The sequence below is a fragment of the Corticium candelabrum genome, chromosome 13, assembly GCF_963422355.1.
Source record: "Corticium candelabrum chromosome 13, ooCorCand1.1, whole genome shotgun sequence".
Classification (NCBI taxonomy): Eukaryota; Metazoa; Porifera; class Homoscleromorpha; order Homosclerophorida; family Plakinidae; genus Corticium; species Corticium candelabrum.
The window spans coordinates 5,701,406-5,716,462 of record NC_085097.1 but is presented as its reverse complement, the minus strand read 5'-3'; the positions used below and the strand labels follow the sequence as shown (position 1 = coordinate 5,716,462).

The following is a 15,057-nucleotide window of genomic DNA, read 5'->3' as shown; positions in this document are numbered from 1 at the left end:
ATGAACGTGGCCAGGCTATACATACTGTACAATAATCTTCGTCTTCCATGCAATTGGTAATTGACTAATAAAAGTGAACTATCCGCGTGGTGTTATTATGCCGCATATCAGACGTTTTTTTTATAAACTGAACTCTCAATTTACATTTACTATGGAGAAACAAAATTGCAACAAAATGCCACATTGTAGGCAAATTAGCTATATTTCTAATGAATTAACTCTATAATACAACTTAAGCAGCGACAACAGTCAGTGGATGGTCCGGCCATTTAATTTCTACATTTCAATTTCTATGTTTCATTTTTTAATTTTCAATTTTATATTTAATTTTTGTAAAATGGTTTTTCATCTTGCTATTTGATTCTTGTGATCTCTAGATTTATTTTGTTTTTACTTTACTTTCCGTCACGTGCCAAATCAAGTTGGCTGCTCTTGGCTGTGACACACAACGTTTTGCCAGTGAATATCGCGGGCCCTAGCTGTGTAGGTACGTGTATTGTACACAACACGCTACCTTTACCGTAGACGAACCAGCTAGAGGGGAAATGCTACGAATTTAGATGTATTTAGATAGGCTCCGCTCTAGCGGATCGCCGAGTTGGCAACTGTGATGACGAAGTGTACAGACTCGTTTGTTGTGTAGGAATATTCGAGACACAATTAAAACATAGAAACCGTCAACCTAATACAATTATGTAGTAGACTGCGCGGTAGACTGCGCGCTTTCACGGGCACACTTACATAAATGTGGTACGGTACCAGTACATAAATGTGGTACGGTACCAGTACATAAATGTGGTACGGTACCAGTACATACCGTATAGAAGGATGGGCGTGGTAGTCAAAACAGGTCACATTTCGTCATTTGCAGACGTCGCACAAGTAAACCGACATGCACGACCATCGTTTTCTACAACGCCTTCTGAACTCAATTTGAAGTCAACTCAACTGAACTCTATTTGCTCAACTCAACTCAATTAACTAACTCAACTACTAGTAGCTAACGTAGAACAGTGTGCGGCTACAACTGAAAGAACATGGTCATAGCTAGTCAGCTACAACTAGTCACTAAGTAGACTACTATGTCAATGCTACGTATAGCTACGAGAGTCAATAGTTCTAGACAATGTTTGTAGATCGAGTTCTACCGTGTCACTCGGCGATCCCTGGGCTGTCATTATCGGGGCGTACGTTCACATCTGCACTCAAGCTGCGTGACAAGGAGGCACCGGCACCTTGGATAGAAACACGATTAGTAGTTCCGTGTCCGACGAGTGAGCGGAGTTGTCCGCGGCCAAGAGCTGCCAGCGTGGTTTGGCACGTGACGAAAAGTAAAGTAAAAACAAACACCTGCTTGTGTGTTGGAAATGTGATCTCCTGAGACACGCGTTCGAATGGAAGCCCCGCTGGAACCCCCGTTGTGTCTAGTGTCTTCAGTCATTTCATTTCTAGAAACAGCATAAGCGAACTGCGCGTTCAAGTTTCTAGTTTTGAGCACATAAGTGCCTAGAAATCAAACTTTAAAAATAAATCTAAAGATCACAAGAATCAAACGTCATCAGATAAAAACCATTCTATAAATAATAAAAGGAGAATAAAAAAAATTAAAAATTAAAAGTTAAAATTTAAGATATACCAAATTTTAAATAAGATTGCAAATAAAAAATTAAATATTGAAAAATAAAAATAAAAATTAAAAACATTAGAAAATTAAATAAAAATAAATAAAAATTAAAAAATGAAAACATAAAAATTGAAATGTAGAAAATTAAATGACCAGACCATCCACTGACTGACAACTCCATGTTACACATGACCTATATATTCATGCATTTGCAGCATAGACAAATTCACGGGCTCTAACATAAATATCTACTTCCTGACAGTCAGAATCAGCCATTGGGTCTATCAGCATGACCAGATCCTGCAATTGCAAAGGAGAGAGGGCGTCTTCTATCTGTGGTACTTGAACAACATCAGAATCATCTAGACCATTCAATGGAATGGGTCCATGGCCATCAATGCCATAACCGTCAATTGCACCCTCAAAGAGAAACAATAATCACATAATTAGTAATCACTAGGAAGGACAATAGCATCACTAACAATGTCCAGGTCTTCCATATTTCGAAGTTCTGCCCCCTGCAGCATTCCTGTTATCCATAGCTGAATAGGTGTACTGTTTCTAGCAGTCCGAAGTCGATGATTTTTTTAGCCGTCACAAAATTGTTTAATAGCGTGGTTTATTCTGGGCAGGTACACGTACTGTAAGCAAAATAAATCTGCCATTTGTTACATCAAGGAGAAAACACTCTTCTAAGTTCCGGAACAGAAAGTAGAAAAGAAAGGTACATCCTTGGAAAAGGTCTCTCCAGAAACGCTCAATCCGTTGGTTATGCACGCTCTGTCCTGTTATCATACTGCCTCATCCTGGTCCTCTGTGTTCTAACATAAACCTTGATATTTCTACATTTTCCATTCCTTTGTCTGACCTTACCCTTGATGGCAACCCAAACTGTCAAACAGCTTCTAGAAATGACTCCAACACTGTTGTCGCATGGTTGTCAGTAGAGCATTTACAAAACACGGGTATTCGACTATATCCGTCTACTCCACCATGGATGACAAAATGCCATCTGCAAAAACCCAACATCAAGATATACACATAAATACAGAATAGTACACTAAGTGTAGAATTGAAACTCACATGCATCTCTGATTATACTTAATTAAATTGATGCACATAGGCAAGATTCATAATTCATCTATTTTATTATATGGTATTATATTTTACGGTATTATATTTTATGGCATTATATTTATATTATATTCATAATCATATTGTATCAGTTTTCTACCGTTTTACTAGTGATTCGGAAAACCAAAAATATGCATACACAGAAAGTGAAGGACAAACCAAAAGACAGCATAAAAACAAACAGACAATCACAACAACACGTAGAGAGACAAGAGACAGACAGAGAGACAAACAGACAGACAGACAGACAGACAGACAGACAGACAGACAGACAGACAGACAGACAGACAGACAGACAGAAGGACGAACAGACAGACAGACAGACAGACGGACAAAGACAGGCAAACAGGTGTTGTTCTGTTCAGTAGAAAAGACTTTTGAAAATGACTTTGGGTGCTTTCACACTGACCTTAGGCTAACCTATTTAAGCAAGCTGAGTAAACACTACCCTAGGGAACATGTAGTAGGTTAACACTACGCAGTGTTCACACAGCACAGAAATGACCCACTAACTAATCTAGATACTAATTATGTATATCTTGTCATTGTTGTCCTGTCAATGTCTGCAAGGTTTGGAGGGTTTTGTCCTCTCACGAGGGACATGATCTTTACAAGCAACATCTGGTTGTACATTCTGCACAGCAACACTAGGAGAGTAGTAAAAAGAACCTCTCGTCGCCGACGCGCTTTTCTTCGCCTCCTCCTTTTCCACTGAAGACGCGCCCGTGTAGCTTTGAAGCGTTTGTAGCACATTCTAGAAAAGGCGCCATTCTTCGCTATGCTAGAAGACGCAGTGACCTAGTTGTAGGCGGAGTGACCTAGTTGTAGGCGGAGCGACCTAGTTCTAACCTAACTTGCAAGTGGGTTAGCGATAACCTAGGTTAGCTGAAGCCATTAATTAGGATAACTTTGTTAAATGGCGTCTGGAGTTAACCTAGCTAGAAACGTCGTGTGAATGCACCTTTCATACGTACCGTATCAGCTTGTGGTTTCCGTCTACATGCCACAACGCATTAGGTCCACTGACACGGTAAACTCTCCTAGGAATTGAAGTAGCCCATCGTTCAGCAACTCCAATCGGGTCAACTCTAGCTACCGACAGGCGTATCCTATGTCGCTGGATGATAATACCTCTTGATCGCAGCAGTCCATCCATCATACTGTATCCAGCGTCCGGAAATCCCCGTTTGATCTCTAGCACGGTTCTGTCCAGCTCGGCATCGTTTATATCTGCGTACCTTCGAGCTACCGATAGATCCCATTCACGCATTCGTCTGTTGACAGTACTCCTGCACACTCCAAGTAGCTCAGCTATCGATGAAACAGAAAAGCCATGATCAACTAGAAATATCAGCTGTTCCTGCCCGATGTCCAGTCGTGTCTACCCCTGCTCCCTGTTGCAATGGCACCAGCTGTGAACGCTCGCATATCCACTGTGTGTCGAAACGAACTGGCTATCGCGGAAAACGCTTCTACGAGGCTTCCAATATATCGGCCTAATGGGGTCAGTCCATTCTCTCCGCCTTCCACCATTCCAACAAGATGATGATGAATGGTTTCACCAAGGAGAAGAAGATCATCAGCATCCCCTTGCACCATTGCCTCTGGTTCATCAGCAGTTGTCAGCCACTGGTCAAGTCTACGCAGAAACAAACGCACTTGACCGAAGAAAGCATCCGTTTGTCAGATAGATAATAAGATGGGCTGGTCCTTACTTTGATGCCAACCAGCTGGGCTACGCCAATGTGTTAGATTATGACGTTCTCACACTAGGGTTAGCGACCTTGGTTAGCAAACTTAATTATAGATAACTACCGTGTTGCAGACCTCCTGAGAGTATTTTGGTGTCATATTCTTGGTTAGCACTACAGTAAGTGTGTTCACACTATGGCTTCCAAAACATGGTGTGTTATGTTTTGATTTGCGTGATACGAGGCAGCGTACAGTACAAACCTGTGTTCAGACTGGACTGGGTTTGATTACCTGGTTTGTCAACCTAGCACGTTATCGTGATCCGTTGTTTGAGCAGGAATCTCTAGACATGGCGTCTGACAACAGAGCTAGAATACTCCGCATGACAAACGACCTAACAGTTCGGTACTCTGTGCTATAGCACTGAGATAGCGACGAAAATGACGTCATCGGTCATCGGTCATCTTGCACGCGCGAGATTCTTGTTGTTGACGCCCTGTTTCTAGTAGCATTACATCCTCCAAACTGTGCTCTTGTTACTTCTTCGTCGTCGGCAGTATGCAGCGGGGGTGCGTAACGGTGTGTGACGGTGCGTGACCATTTCGTCCATCCATTTTCAATTTCCGGCAACAATTGAATATTGAATTAGAAATTGAAAATAGCCTAGAAGTTGCTTGCAATTTCACTAGTCAATTCTATTGAAAACACTCTTAGTTTTTAACCAATTTCCTTTTTCAATGCAATGGAATATTGAAATTACAAGCACGTTAGTTCAATTTTCAATGTTAAATTCAATATTTATTATAATTTAAAAATTAAATTTTAAATTTTGAATTTGCTTGGCCAATTCGTCCCTTCCATTTTTAATTTTTGAGACAAATTGAAAATGAAATGTTAAATTAAAAATTGACTGGCGTTGCTTGCTCTTACAATATTCCATTACATTGAAAATAGAAATTGATTGAAGACCAATTGTTATTTCAATATTCATTTACTTTGCAAATAGATTCAATCTTTCCATCCGTCCAATTTTCTAGATCCGTCCAAATAGCTAGATAATAAAGGTTGATTTTAAGAGGTACGTGACTAGCTGACATTGAAATTGATGTACCATAAAATTATATGGTTTTCAACATCGCTCCCTGTGACGATTAGAATGTCATCACAAAGTTATTTGAGACTCGATGCATGTGCACTTACACGGTTTGGCGATGGGCAGCCGGGTCTAGTTAGCGTTCACATGTAAATTTCGCCTGTCATCTGTACGACACTCTAGATTTCGCGCACTTCCAGACCCAAAATTGGGAAAGAGTTAATTCGCAGGCGAATCACAATTTTTAGTTAGCCGCAGACTCAAATACGGTGAGTGAGAAACAGCAGACATCGCATGCTCAGACAAACGAAGAGTGTGAACGCTGACTAGGATGTGAAAATCTGTGAGATTATACATCTAGGTTCATTCTGGGAATAGGACGACTGTGGTTACTAGCATGTAGAAAGCGTTCCTATATTAGCTAATGTATCCTGTGACACATGTAAGGGGATTTCCCGAGTGGCAATAATTTAGACATACGTACGCGCGATTCTAGAATAAGCTGCAGCGAGTGTCAAGATACAGCATGTTTTAGCTACTTGTGCGTAGTCTAAAACCGTGGGCGTATAGGTACTCGCTTGGTTTCTAAAGCAAACACACAAGCGTAGAAATCTAATTATCATTATCTCTTATAATTACAATTATTGAAAAGAATAATTGTAATTGTAATTAGACTTTTTAAAAATTAATTTTTGTAGAAAAATATAAACGATGTAGCTGCATGACCTCTTCTAGTAATCTCATATTGCAGTCTCATTCCATCGCCTCGTCTCATTGTCTCATTGCTTCTTCTCATTGCAATATTCAATTAATTTAATGCTAACAATAGTATTTTAAAATTAAAAAATTAAATTTGAAATGTTACTACAACACTTACATTTTATTTTTAAATAACATTTTTATTTTCTATTTGCATTTTTTAAAATTTATTTTCCTATCTTCATTTCAGAGTTTGCGCTCTCGTGTTGTTTTGCTGTTGTTTTGCACTCGTAGCTTCTCAATGCAGACTCGACGTCGTTGACTACAACCAAAATTACTAGTTGACCGAGTGCATCATGAAAAATCCACCATCTGTATGCACCTAGGAAGTAGACGACGTAAGTTTAGATGTATACATGTGTGCACGCTGACTATCATTGTACGCAAATCAGTGAAGTTGTGTCAGAGATTATATAGGTTTTAATAGGGAAGGAGTCGATCTACTAGGTGTTCTACACGTGTAAGGGGATTTCCCGAGAGGCAATTACACGAGGTCTCCATCTAGACGTGTTTCGACAATCAATTGTAGTCTAGAAATAGAGTGACTTGCAGCGAGTGTCTAACTCGTACAAGATATATACGACATGTTGTAACTCTCCAACCGGATACCAAAGACTACATACTGCATGTGTTGTCTAGATTTAGAAAAGTGGGAGAGTAGGCACTTCAATTGGTTTTGTGAAGCTCAAAAACACAGCCTTGATGCAATCGCACAAGAACACGGGTGAAAAAATCTTCAAAAACTAGATTCTCTGTAGTAGATAAAATATAATTATGTAATGCAGTCTCCCCAGTCCCATACAGCTGTGTAGTAGCGGCATGCGGTAATCTGCGGTAATCTTATATTGATGCCGTCTCATATTGCAGTCTCATCGTATGGTCTCATCGCATGGTCTCATCGCCTCATCTCATCGTCTCTTCGCATGATCTCATTGTCTCATCTCATGATCTCATCGCCTCATCTCATTGTCTAATTTTGACACAAATGGCACGCCATATCTAGATGTCGCTTCTATTAATTAAGTTTCAAACCTCGCTTTCGTGCAACTGAGTGTTTTGTTTCTGAGTCTAAAGCTCAAGCGATTATATTCTATTGCAAGCATTAATAGAGTATGTAGAGTAACGAATCAACGCGTTTTGCTTTCTAAAGTTGTTGCAACGTAGCGCGCGAACCAATTGATGAATCATCGCGCTTTCATTATCTATTTTAATCACGTGATCGTTTCAATCTACCGCTAATTATTATTCAATAAATGATTCCTGCATGTTTGCGTACATACAAGTGTTTACTTTTTATATTAGAAATTTGAGCGCTGTAACCAAAGTTTGAGGTTCACTTTGTCGTACATACTACAGTTACGTAAATTAGCCCGGATATCCGGGCCTCGGGTAATAAAGAAGCACTAAAGTGCTAAACCCTCGGCTGCTAGCCTATAGGATAACGAACCAGCAGCGTAGAGTGGCATGGGCTAGACTGGGCTATAGCACCATCATTCGTAGGCGTGGTCATAAAAATTGTAAATACGTGTAAGGACAAAAGGTGTTTGCGTTTGTAGTATACGTATACACAACCCCTTTTTCCAGTCTGGATCTGCCACTGACTCTACTGCATCAGTCAATTACAGGCCAAGAAAAGAGGGCGTGTCCATAAATGGGCGTGTCCCATAATATCGTGAATTTATTCCCCCCCTTCTGGAGGTTACGCTACGCCCCTGAGTACGAACAGCTGCTGCACACGTACTGGCACATGTTAAATCACACGACGAGCGTGAAAGCTGGATACATTCACTACCACGTGGGATGCTGTCAGGCTCTAGCTATTCGTTAATCATCACATCGACTGGCACGCTAATTAATACCAGCAATAAACAACGGGCACGTTCGGTTGGCCGTTCAATGAATCACTGCACGGTCTCTAGAAGCCACACTGTTGTAACCTTAGCGCATGCGCGCCTCGGGCTAATGACAGTAGACGTTGCCGTACAGGAAACGTTAGTTTACAAAATCCTCTTCTTCTAGTATACTAACTGAACATCCTTATCACCAAACCGCTATTTCCACGATGCGCGAAATTCTTGGACGGACTCTATGCGAGCTCTATGAGGTCCGGAGAAGCGAGGCTCTGTTTGCCGGATGGCAGCTACATATCGGTATAGGTCTATCACTAATAAAGTTACGTAACACCTGTGCAGACATTGAGCACTCCAAATACAAACGAATAAAGTTAGGTGGGAAATACTGTCACCCATGGAGTCCACATCGCAGTAAACACCATCTTAGGCAGCAGAAGGTGCACGCGCAAGATTCTCCAGTTGAAATTGACTAGCTCTCTAGAGAGCGATGACATAATATGTGCATGCATTTAGTCTAGTGTGTACGTATTAGTATGAAGTCAATAAAAAGGTGTGCACCAGAATACCTGAGTAGATCGTTATCTCTAACGCATGAGATTAGTGAGATTGCAATCTTTACGGTATGCAACTAATTACGATCAGTCACGTGCAATAGGGGCGTAAAACCTAAATATACAAAAAATGCAAGATATGTGTTAGCTAAGCATGCGTAGTAACGTACTATAATTTCACAAGGTAATTTATTGGTAAAGTTAGATATCAATTACGAGCATGCGTAGTATCTATGTGCAATCATACAAGCGTATGCTGACAGCAGGGGTGCAAATCAGACGTAATCATAATGTGGATGATTACACTGAGATGATGAATCAAGAATCCATGCATCATCATGCATGTGATGACACAGATGTGTTTCCTGTGTAGCTTCCTACCGCCACTGTTAATTCGTGCAAGTGTGATTATGAATTAGCTACTTCTTCAACGTTCTAACTTCTTTATGTGCCAGTAGGGAAACCCTTCAGTACCAATCAGACGGCTGCACTTAATTGTTATCAATTTGGTAATCTAAACAATCTTTAGCCCAACAAGATTAGATCAAATGACGTTAGTAACTCTACTGTGTACTGACTCGAAGCTGTAGTAATCACAATAGCCTGGGAGCGGAGTAGAGAAGCACACATGAGGCGTCTGCTTGCCATCTTTGTTCTCAGCTGCCTTTCAACCTTGGTAGCAACAGATCTACCATCGACTCCACTCAATCTATCTGATCCCGATGTCGTTAGCCTTCTGACTAACCTTCAAGGCAACATCCTGCAAGATCACGGTAGACACTATGCTCGCCACATATTCATCACATTCGGATCCAACTCCAGCGCATCGAGGTGGCTAGTTTCCTTGCTATCAAAACACGTGACTAGCGCCTACGAAGAGCTAAACAACAAAGAAACAGATCTGTTTGGAAGCCTTCTCCTGTCTGCATCTGGATACGAAAAGCTGGGCGTAGATGAGAGCAAAATACCAGTAAGATGTCGACAGCTTGTATTTACGTTCGTTGCCATGAATTGGGCATGCCGCATCAATTATCCCTCTTTTGTAGAGTCAGCAGGTGTTCCGATTGGGGATGCAAGATCTCGATACACCCGTTAGGCTCGGAAACTTCTCGTTGCCTAATCCCTGTTCGGATCCTCCAGTTGAAGACTGGGATGAGCCGTTTCCGGAGGCGGCTCCAGATGCTCTCGCTGTTGTAGCAGTGGGTGGCTCTGGTGCGCTACGCAGGCTTAATTTTGTTGAGACGGTCATCAGGAAGGTTGTTTCTTTATTCGGAGGCGACGTTATCGGTATTGTGTATGCGCGTATGGTGTCTCACTTTACATGCGTCTAGCACCCATTTTTTCTGTATGCGACAAGGTGTCTACAATGGTCACAGGATTAAGAATAAGGACGGTGTGGATGAGGAACAATTTGGTTTCGCTGATGGGATCAGCAATCCACTCTTCTATGAGGAGGATTACAAGGCAGCCCTTGAGCAGACGACGACAAACAAGTTCATATCAGGTGCAGACCCCCTGGCGCAACTCGAGTTGGTACGTCCGTAACCACAGTATGTGGTGCTGTTTGTACTGCATGTCTATTCTCCGCATAGGGATATTTCTCCTGTCTGTTGGACCTTCGTTGTGATCTTGGGATAATTAGAAACCGAGACCGCGGGCTATTGTGTCTGTTAGGTTAGGGAGATCTTGGGATGCCTACAGAGCGATAACCGAAAGATAAATGTTTATGCATAACAAAGATATATCTATTTAGTGTACAGTGTATAAAGAGTGATAAATGCGCGTAATCCACTTATCCTTTGCGCAAACTATTAGAAACCTAATAAGACATTCACAAAAGTTTAGATACCAGGGGCGGATCTAGGATCTGACTGAAGGGGGTGCGCGATGGTGTGAAATCAATTGTGGGCGTGGTCAGAAAGTTGTTTAATATGCACAAATCAACGTCGTATGCAGAGATAGGCAGAGACTTGTGAAAGTCTTATCTTGTGAACTCCTATCGTTACCGCATAGACTAAATTAAGTTGTCCTTTCGCGCTAAGTACACCTATTGTAAACATAGCCTGAAGGGGTGGTGCGCGCCCCTCAAGCCCATGCCTGGATCCGCCTCTGGATACCATTTGACTAACATGTTTCAAGTGAGCAGCTATACACATGCACACTTGGCGTGATTCCTGTCATTTTCATTAGAGAGACTAGACAGTGGAGGGCTAAGTACGTCGCAGGCACTGTATACTAATGCACTAATGATTAGTCTTATGATTGTGCATGAGAAGCAAGCATGCTTACGTACGCGTGTCGACACGCGCAAACACACACGCACACATACACAAACAAACAAACAAACAAACACACACACGCACACATACACAAACAAACAAACGAACAAACAAACAAACACACACGCACACACACACAAACAAACAGACAAACAAACACACACACACACGCACATACACAAACAAACAAACACACACACATACAAACAAACAACACACACATACACAAACAAACAAACAAATACACACATACACAAACAAACAAACAAACACACACACACGCACACATACACAAACAACAAACAAACATACACTCGCATGCACACCATATACATGCACTGTCTTATTTTAGGTACTTGTGAAAGACGAGTTGAGTAACTCTTCAGTCTCTTCATTTGCCTACGGCTCTTATTTGGTGTACCGTCGTCTAGAAGAAAACGTCGGCCTTTTCCGTCAATTCGGTAAAACCATTCAAGAATTACTGAGAAAACAAGGAATAAATGTGAGCCAAGACGACGCGGAATCAAGAATGGTAAATCAATATTAAGTCTTAAAAATTGAAGTCTAAAACACAGTGAATGCCACAAATTGAAGAATTGTGTTTATTGTTAGATGGGACGTAGAAAAGATGGCGTACCACTTGTACATGATCTGTCTGGAGTGAAACCCGACGATAGAAACACGGCTATCAATTTTAACTTCGACGGTGACAAGGACGGTGCTCAATGTCCATTTGCTAGTCACATAAGGAAAGTAAACCCAAGAGGTACAGCACACACACACACGCACAGACACAGACACAGACACCACACACGCACACACACACACCACAACACACACACACACACACACACACACACACACACACACACACACAACACACACACACACACACACACACACACACACACACACACACAGACACAGAGACAGAGACACAGAGACACAGACACAGACACGGACACACACACACACACACACACACACACACACACACACACACACACACACACACACACACACACACACACACACACACACACACACACACACACACACACACACACACACACACACACACACACACAACACACACACACACACACACACACACACACACAGACAGACAGACAGACAGACAGACAGACAGACAGACAGACAGACAGACAGACAGACAGACAGACAGACAGACACACACAGACACACACACACACACACACACACACACACACACACACACAACACACACACACACACACACACACACACACACACAACACACACACACACACACACACACACACACACACACACACACACACACACACACACACACACACACACACACACACACACACACTGTCTGTCGTTCTATTATTGTTAATCTTTCAGGTAGTTCTACTGCTAAAAATGATACTGCAAACAAGATAGTTCGTCGTGGCATGGTGTACGGGAGAAAATCCAGACGAGAAGCTAAAGGCCTATTGTTTCTGTGTTTTCAATCAGCCTTGGATGTGGGATTTCTTGTACAGCAGGTTGGTTGGGCAAACAATGAAGAATTTGGAGAGGGACCTCCTCCTAGAGTTGGACTGGATATGGTGATAGGACAGGTAAAGAGAATAGTTATAATAACAATATTCTGCATAAGGTAATAGCTTGTGTGCAGTCTGTGTGTGTGTGTGTGTGTGTGTGTGTGTGTGTGTGTGTGTGTTTGTGTGTGTGTCCACGTCAATTGACGTAATCAGTGTCCTAATCTTGTCTTGTTGTTCAGTATTTACCCCAAAACCCACCAAAAGTGGAGCAAACCGTATGGGAAGATCCCATCGTAAAACTGCAAGTAAAAGACTGCGTGACTATGCGAGGAGGAGAGTATTTCTTTGCTCCGGCCATCACAACTCTGCAAAACATTCTAGATCTCTAGGAGCACGCCAAGGCCAAAGCCTTCGTCTCATGATCAACGGGAGTCAAAGCAAGCTGTTGATTTTCTCATTGTTTCTGTTTTTGCTGAATGTTGTCACGCACATTTAGATGTCCTTGCACTATCAAGTTTTAGACCTGAGTTTTTGTGCAATTGAATGTTTTGTTTTTGCGGCTGGAACCCGTGAGTATATCCTACAGAGCGGTTGCACGTACGTCATATTCCCCGCCCACCCGCCATTTTGGTGTCCAACCGCGAATGCGTAGGTGAGGTAATGTCTGCTGCCCCCGCTTCTAGCGTAACACAGCATGCCAGAAAGTTGTCCTCCTATGCAGATAAATTACCAAATGAGGCCAAAGCGCGATATCTGCAGAAATTGAGTCTGATAGATGGGGAGGATCCTTTTGAAGTGTCAACATCCGGTGGAAACGATTGTCCGCTACCTCCAGTGGACGCCTCTGATATTGTGTCATATTTGGTGCTGCAAACTAGCTTTATTTCGGCTAAGCAATTTAAGGCTCACCATTCCATGGAGGCATACAATCAGTTTTCAAACGGTTGGGTGAAAGACGTGCGTGCATGCGCCGCCGTTGGAGAGAAACGTGTTGTTACTGGACGGGTGAGTAGGTTGTCATTGCGTTTCTTAACTTGAAAAGATCACTTGTTCTCTAGGTTCGTCATTCTCAGAGGTGTAACGAAACCCCGCTGCGATGTTGGCTGATATGTGAGAAAAATGGGGAGGTTTGTTGTGGTCATTGCACGTGCATGGCTGGTCTAGGGGAAGTGTGTTCCCACGTGGCTGCAGTTCTCTTTTATTTGGAGACAGCTTCGCGGGTGACGGGTACATCAACTTGCACACAGGAGAAAGCTAGATGGATGATTCCGTCTTTCCAGAAGGCTATTCCCTACCTAAGGATGAAGGATGTGGATATGTCATTAAAGAGCAAGAAGAAGAAGACTGCAGCTGATGACACGGCTTGTTCTCCTGTTCCCCTTCCTATTTGTTCCAAGGCATCTTCTGTTTCCACTAAAACATCACCCACATCACAACAAAGTAAACTTAGCACTTTCTACAAGAGTCTGTCTGAAGCTCCGAGTAAACCTGGCATTTTATCTCTTATTCCTGGCTACTCTGATCCTTATATTCCAAAGTCAAAAACTCAGCACTTTCCTCAGCTATTACAATCCCTACATGACCCCAAATTTCTATCCTTAGACTATGTTCAACTTCTAGATGTTTGTGAAGGTGTGGTTTTAGAGGTGACAGAAGACATGGCAGCAGCAGTGGAAGAGGCTACCAGAGCTCAAAGCAAGTGCAATCTTTGGTATAAGTACAGGGCTGGTCGAGTAACTGCTTCTCGACTTAAACAAGTTTGTAGAACCAACCTTGCTATGCCATCACAAAGTCTAGTAAAATCTATATGTTACCCAGAAGCATTCCGATTCACTTCTGCTGCCACGAGCTGGGGTTGCAGTCATGAAAAAGCAGCCAGAGAACACTATATGGAATTGTCACGTAATAGTCATGACAACATTGTTGTAGAGGAATGCGGTTTTGTCATAAACCCTTGCTGGCCTCATCTTGGTGCTTCTCCTGATGGTATTGTACACTGTTTGTGTTGTGGTCAAGGTGTTATTGAAATCAAATGTTCGTATTGCCACAATAATGAAGAAATTGATGCAGTAGTGGATGACCCAAAATCTTGTCTTGGCCGTTTACCAGATGGTTCAGTAACTCTGGTTAAATCACATGCCTACTATTATCAGGTGCAAATGCAGATCTTTGTTTGCAATGTGGAGTACTGTGACTTTGTACTGTGCACTTTTCCAACATCATCATACTGCCCCATACCTTATGACCATGATGCCTACATACACAGAAATCAGATATATAACATCTTTCCCGGCACATCATCAAATGCATCCTCAGTGATGACCTCACCCACAAGAATAAATATCACTGTGTTAGCCAGGTATCCCATCATCTCCCAGAAACTGCAAAACAATCATTTAGAATAAAGATTTAAACTGCAATAGTTCCGACTAGAAAAATACAAATTGACAAACCAACAGACAGACAAACAAACAGACAAACAAACAAACAAACAAACAAACAAACAAACAGACAACCAAACAAACGGACAGAAAGACAGA

General features: G+C 42.0%; 2 protein-coding genes and 1 long non-coding RNA gene across 3 annotated transcripts in view; 1 reads left to right on the top strand and 2 right to left on the bottom strand.

The window, feature by feature from the left end:
- Positions 1 to 934: 934 nt before the first annotated feature.
- LOC134188835 (uncharacterized) lies at positions 935 to 4,411 on the bottom strand. Its single transcript, XR_009971392.1, has 3 exons — positions 3,733 to 4,411; positions 2,107 to 2,636; positions 935 to 2,044 (listed from the first exon to the last, which is right to left on the bottom strand). It is a non-coding gene; the product is annotated as an uncharacterized LOC134188835 (long non-coding RNA).
- Positions 4,412 to 9,243: 4,832 nt separating this feature from the next.
- LOC134188896 (multifunctional dye peroxidase DyP2-like) lies at positions 9,244 to 13,083 on the top strand. Its single transcript, XM_062657101.1, has 7 exons — positions 9,244 to 9,676; positions 9,753 to 9,993; positions 10,064 to 10,239; positions 11,338 to 11,517; positions 11,598 to 11,751; positions 12,378 to 12,595; positions 12,757 to 13,083. Exons 1-7 carry the CDS (start codon positions 9,335 to 9,337, stop codon positions 12,904 to 12,906), a joined length of 1,461 nt encoding a protein of 486 aa, XP_062513085.1. The 5' UTR covers positions 9,244 to 9,334; the 3' UTR covers positions 12,907 to 13,083.
- Positions 13,084 to 14,786: 1,703 nt separating this feature from the next.
- The window catches only part of LOC134188577 (uncharacterized), a 4,939-nt gene continuing 4,668 nt past the window's right edge, over positions 14,787 to 15,057 (bottom strand). The window contains exon 5 of the mRNA XM_062656744.1: positions 14,787 to 14,898. Within this exon, the coding sequence (XP_062512728.1) occupies positions 14,787 to 14,898 (112 nt within the window). The remainder of the gene's footprint in view (positions 14,899 to 15,057) is intronic.

Excerpts from the sequence above, each read along its gene's own strand:
- LOC134188896 (XM_062657101.1), top strand. The coding sequence starts at position 9,335 with ATGAGGCGTCTGCTTGCCATCTTTGTTCTCAGCTGCCTTTCAACCTTG. Across the intron at positions 9,677-9,752 it reads TAGATGAGAGCAAAATACCA|AGTCAGCAGGTGTTCCGATT; the intron begins GTAAGATGTCGA and ends CCTCTTTTGTAG. Across the intron at positions 9,994-10,063 it reads ATTCGGAGGCGACGTTATCG|GTGTCTACAATGGTCACAGG; the intron begins GTATTGTGTATG and ends GTATGCGACAAG.